General features: G+C 58.9%; 1 protein-coding gene across 1 annotated transcript; it reads left to right on the top strand.

Annotated features, from left to right (window-relative positions):
• The first annotated feature begins 295 nt into the window (after window positions 1-295).
• Window positions 296-3,990, top strand: SLC25A1 (solute carrier family 25 (mitochondrial carrier; citrate transporter), member 1). The gene is made up of 9 exons (XM_009082242.1): window positions 296-383; window positions 1,319-1,426; window positions 1,575-1,674; window positions 1,904-2,042; window positions 2,504-2,588; window positions 2,749-2,853; window positions 3,265-3,380; window positions 3,710-3,783; window positions 3,876-3,990. The coding sequence occupies exons 1-9, from the start codon at window positions 296-298 to the stop codon at window positions 3,988-3,990; spliced, it is 930 nt and encodes a 309-aa protein (XP_009080490.1).
• Window positions 3,991-5,465: the final 1,475 nt, after the last annotated feature.

Here is a 5,465-nt window from a genome sequence, read left to right as displayed (position 1 = left end):
ATCAAGTGTCTCTCTTGCAAATCTGGAGGCTATGCAGAAGATGTAACTTTGTGAGAAACTTCACTGGTCCTAGGAGCTGGGACTGCCTGCTGTTGTCACAGGGAGCAGCCATGGGCTGTGGTGTCCCCTATCAGCATCCCCTCATGGGAGCTACTTTGTGGGGTGCTGATAAGCAGAGCTGTGCTGTGCCGTGCAGCACCAGCCTGCACTTGGCTGCAGAGCAGGATAACCACCACTGCATCCAGCCCACAATGGCAGCTGTTCCCCCTTGGGACACTAGGGTGTTCCCTGGGCCATGGTGGAAGTCGCAGTGCTGCTGAGTCACACCGAGGACATGGCCACGCTGCGGGAGCTGGTGGAGACTGTATGGGAGACTGGGAGTTGTCAGCCCACCTGACCCCACACCATACCCCATCCTGCGAGCTGGGGCATGATTTACCTTCCCTAGGCAATGAGCCGTGAGACTCTCGGGGTGCTCTGGTGGGTGCTGGCTCCAGTACCTGTGCCAGACTGAGTGGGGTTTGCCCTGTGAGGCCAGAGGGAGCTGACTCGGCCTCGTGCTGCCTCCTTGTCCCAGCACAAAGGGCCCTGCTGCTTGGAAGGACCTGGCCATGCTTTTATGCACTGGGATCCATCATGGCCAGATGGGCTGAGCCCAGCTGGGTCCAGCTGCAAGGGCTCCGACCATGCTCAGGGGAGCCCCATCATTGAGAGCTGGCACCCCTTGCTGCCTGGGCCACCAGGAAAGGCTGCAGTCAGTGTAATCAGCATTCAGCAGCCACTGCTGCGGGAGCTCAGGGCAGCTGTACAGGCTTGATGATAATTGTGTTTCCTACTGGCATGGCCAGGTCTGCACATGAGCTCCTGCTGGTGTGGGGAGTGGTTCTGTGCCTGCTGTAGCACCACTGGATTTATAAATCCCAGTGCTGGCAGCTCACCTGGGGATGCAGGGCTCTGGAGAGGGAGAGCTGCTTTTGAAGGGACAAACCAAATAGACCAATCAAATTTGAGGGGACAACACACCAAATAGACAGTTGTGGGTATGGTGTTTTGCCCAGTATTCCCACCCCTTTGGTCAGTCTCCTCAGTGCCTCTTGCCATGGCTGGATGGTGATGCTCATGCAGGATGCCAGGTTGGCACAGGGCCCTGCTGCCATGTGGAGTCTCCAGGGTTTTGGTGAGAACAGGGACAGTGTCCCAGCCCAGACCTGGCTGCCGTAGGACCCAGGCTCAGCCGTCATGGAGGTGGCAGCAGCCACGTGGTGCAACACAAGGACAGTGCTACTCCTGCTCCAGTGCCCCCTCTTCTCCCGTATAGGTGGCCTGGCTGGAGGGATTGAGATCTGCATCACATTCCCCACCGAGTATGTGAAGACACAGCTGCAGCTGGATGAGAAGGCAAACCCTCCCCGCTACAAGGGCATCGGTGAGCACACACCCAGTGCTTGCTCCCAACCGCTTGCTGGGTTTGCGGACCCCAGGGAGCCTGGCTGGAGCTGGGGGGCTTTGGTGGGACAGTGGTGGGTGGTCCTTGGCGTGGTGGGTGACAGCGGCACCACTGTGCTCTGCTGCAGGAGACTGTGTGAAGCAGACTGTCCATGACCATGGCATCCGGGGGCTGTACCGGGGGCTCAGCTCGTTGTTGTATGGCTCCATCCCCAAGTCTGCTGTCAGGTAGGTGTCCCCTATGTCATGGGGTGAGGGGGGGGGACCCTGACAACAGCAAATAAGGGGGGTGGCTTTGCCTGCTGTGGCTCTGTTGGCACTTCACCAAAGCCAGGTGCTTTCCCAGATGGCAGAGTCCTCTCTTGGGGTATGCAGCTGCTCCCAGAGACATACCCAGAGCAGGGGAGTGCAGCCCACGTCTGGGTGCCCAAGGATTGGCACAGTGGCTCCTTTTCAGGTTTGGGATGTTCGAGTTCCTCAGCAACCAGATGAGAGATGAGCAGGGGCGACTGGACAGCACACGGGGCCTCATCTGCGGGCTGGGTGCTGGCGTGGCCGAGGCTGTGGCAGTGGTCTGCCCTATGGAGACTGTGAAGGTGAGTGGAAGGCAGCTGCTGGTGTCCTCTGCCTTGGCACCCCTTGCAGGCTGGGTCAGGAGCAGGCAAGAGCCAGGGATGCCTGACTTTTGGAGACCTGAGGTCTGTGTGGGTTTGTTTGGGCTAGTTTTGTAGGAGATGATCTGATGCTGGAAAGCAGCAAGTCAGATGGCCCTGGCCCCTTCCCACTGTGGGGAAGAGCCCCACACCCATGAGCCATCTTGTCACGCATGGGACTGTAAACCATACATGGCCACTTCCTAGGTTTTCCTCTGCAAAATGCACTGCTGGCCATGGGCACAGGCTTCCCCCATGGTCTCTCCCAGTGTTGCCTGACTGCCTATGGGTTGGCTCTGGTCTTGGGAGAGTCCCTGGAGCAAGGTTAGAGGTGGCCGACAGCCCTTTGGGACCATTGTATCTGCCTTTACCTCAGCCAGGACAAGCACATCATCTCCTTGTAGGTGAAGTTTATCCATGACCAGACCTCTCCCAACCCCAAATACCGTGGTTTCTTCCATGGCGTCCGGGAGATCGTTCGGGAACAGGGTGAGTCCCGGGGAAGAGGCACCCTGACCCCCTGGGCACTCCCATAATGTGGGGATGGGGTGGGAGGTTGTGAGTGGGTGCAGGTTGGGTGGGACGTATGGCCTGGGGATGTTTTTCTCTACCAGTTAAGGTTGATCTTGCCTCCAACACCTTCTTGCAGGACTGAAAGGGACCTACCAGGGCTTAACCGCAACCATCCTCAAGCAAGGATCAAACCAGGCTATCCGCTTCTTTGTCATGACCTCTCTCAAGAACTGGTACAAAGGTACAATGCCCTTGTCCCCCAAGGCCCCCCTGGCTGTGCCTCTGGCTCCTCCAGCCCACCCATGGAAGCTGGGATGAGTTTTCCATCAGCACACCTCCTACTTCTCATGGCTCAGTCACTCAGGGTGGAGGAACATGAAAACCAGGGTAGAGTGGCCCCAGCTTATAGGGCTAAAGGGTCCTGATGCTGAAGCATCACTTTCACCCCCACACTGAGCCCCTCAGTGCTGCATGGCCTCCGTGGGACTGGTGCTGTTGGACAGTCCCCTCCAAACACCCCACTATCCAGCCCAGCACTGCACCAACCATGGCCGCAAGCAGCCAGACCTGGGACCTTTCTTGCAGGCTTCCTCAGGAATGTATCATTTGTCCCCACACCACTACTCTGCCCTCAACCTCTTTTCCTTCCTAGGGGACAATCCCAACAAGGTCATCAACCCCGTCCTCACGGGAGTGTTTGGAGCCATTGCTGGAGCTGCAAGTGTCTTTGGCAACACCCCCTTGGATGTGGTGAAGACCAGGATGCAGGTACGGTGCCAGGGCAAGGTGCAGGACCACTCTGCCTGCAGCAGACTGGGGCCACCTGCTGCCTGGGAGCTGTTTCGCCCAGTCCCTGGTGCAGGTGTGTGATGCCGGTGAGGTTTGGTTTGGGAGATGCCTGGGGATGCTCTTGGGCCATGTGGGTGCTGGGAAGTGTTTGCTGCACGGCGATGGGGGATGTCCCTGCCAGCTTTGATTCGCGGCGGCAAAGAGGGATCAGTTCCTCATGGTGCACCCCCAGCTCTTTGCGTCCCCCAAGAAGTTTCCCAGATGCACCCCTGGCTCTGGTCTCTGATCCTGCTTTTCCCTTCCTGCAGGGGCTGGAAGCGCACAAGTACAAGAACACCTGGGACTGTGCCTACCAGATCATGAAACATGAAGGGCCTCTGGCGTAAGCTTGCGGTGGGGGTGGCTGGGGAGGGAGGGTGAGCAGGGAGGTGCTGCAAGGGCACCCAGCCCCATGGTCCTCTTTATTCCCGGCAGGTTTTACAAGGGCACAGTGCCTCGCCTGGGCCGTGTGTGTCTCGACGTGGCCATTGTCTTCATCATCTATGATGAGGTGGTCAAATTCCTCAACAAGGTGTGGAAAACGGACTGAGGGGCCAGGCCGGGCGGGTCCCGTGTCCTGGAGGGCTGCAGCTGGAGAGCCGAGACCAAACCTGCACCCACCTGCGGCGCTGCCGGGGCCAGGTCTGCCCCACGTGGACCCCTCCCAAACCCGGCCACTTTATTTCTAGGAACAGGCTCTGGAGCAGGTTAAATTACTAGTTGTGTGCTAAAAGGAGTGGGGAGGGAGCAGCATCCCACCATCCAGACCTCCAGCATCCCAGTTATGCCTGCCCTAATCCCCTGGTGACTCTTCCCTCTGGTCCTACATCAGCTGTGAGCACCTGCTATCCAGGGTGAGGTGTCCTTTAGGACAGTAGCCATCTGCCTCCAGGGCTCCTGGCAGCCAGGAGCTGCTGACTGCCCGGGGGCCCGCTCTTTTAGGGGTGCTTCTTTTAGGGGTGCTGAGAGCCCCCAGAAGCCATGGGGTGCAATTCCAAGCTGTACAGCAGGCACCACAGCTGGTGGAGGCTCTCAGGGCTGACACTGGTTGCTGGAAGCAGCTCCAGCAGGGAGCTCAGCAGCCCTGAGCCCCCCAGGAAAGGAGGTCAGTGACTCGCTGATGTCACCTCAGGCTCCGTCCTCCCTCCCTGCCAGCACCGAGACCCCTAGGGTGCAGCATCCCATCCCCAGGGTCCTGCTCAGCCCCAGGCAGCTGAGCAGGGGCTGCCCAAAATTGCACATACAGCCAGGCCTTTAGTTCTGCTCACCAAGGACCAGGGTTGGAGCGAGCCAGGTGCCCCCATCACTTGCTGTTTACAGTCGAGGTGCGTGTGCGAGCCGGGGCACCGGAGGAGCAGTCCCGCACCGCAGACTTGGCCCCTCGACCAGGGGTGCAAACCCCTTTCTTCTGCCACATTCCCCCCATCTGCCCTCTCGCCACCTCTCCGTGGCCCCGTAGGTAATCCCGTAGCTTTTGGAGCTTCACGCTGACCCACTAACACTCGTGGCTGTGGGGCCAGAGCCCTGCTCTGCCCGCACCAGGCTTGGCCCCACCGGATTTGTGCCAAACTTCTCCTGAGGGAGCTGAGGGTGCAGGAGCCAGGGCTCGACCCATCCCTCCTCCCTCTTCTTGCCAGCGATGAGCTCAGCCTTAACACAGGAGGGCAAAGGAGGAAAGCCTGGGCACGGTTTACCTGCGGCTTTTGACTCTGAAGCCAGTTAGGGTTGCATTGTTTTTTTAATTATTATTCTGTTTTACATTCGCAATTTGAATAAAATCAGACTGGCTTTAGCAGCTGTGTTGGCGTCCAGGCTGTGCTGAGTGGGTGGGGGACGGGGCTCCCATCTTGCCAAGACGGTGTTCCCGGGGGAGCGTGAGCTCCAACCCAGCCCATTCACAAATGCTCCCAAGCGGTGCGTTATTAATAATCCCGGTTATATATGTATGAAGTCCTTGCCCCGCCGTGGAGCGAAGGGCCGGGACGGCCAGGGGCGGCGGAGCAGAAGGGAACGGGCTTTGTTCCC

The sequence above is a fragment of the Acanthisitta chloris genome, unplaced genomic scaffold, assembly GCF_000695815.1.
Source record: "Acanthisitta chloris isolate BGI_N310 unplaced genomic scaffold, ASM69581v1 scaffold36379, whole genome shotgun sequence".
In the NCBI taxonomy this organism is placed as follows: Eukaryota; Metazoa; Chordata; class Aves; order Passeriformes; family Acanthisittidae; genus Acanthisitta; species Acanthisitta chloris.
Note: the sequence above shows the minus strand (reverse complement) of the source record. Positions and strands in the feature narration are given on the sequence as shown.

Excerpts from the sequence above, each read along its gene's own strand:
- SLC25A1 (XM_009082242.1), top strand. The coding sequence starts at position 296 with ATGGTGGAAGTCGCAGTGCTGCTGAGTCACACCGAGGACATGGCCACG. Across the intron at positions 2,043-2,503 it reads GCCCTATGGAGACTGTGAAG|GTGAAGTTTATCCATGACCA; the intron begins GTGAGTGGAAGG and ends ATCTCCTTGTAG. Across the intron at positions 3,784-3,875 it reads AAACATGAAGGGCCTCTGGC|GTTTTACAAGGGCACAGTGC; the intron begins GTAAGCTTGCGG and ends TATTCCCGGCAG.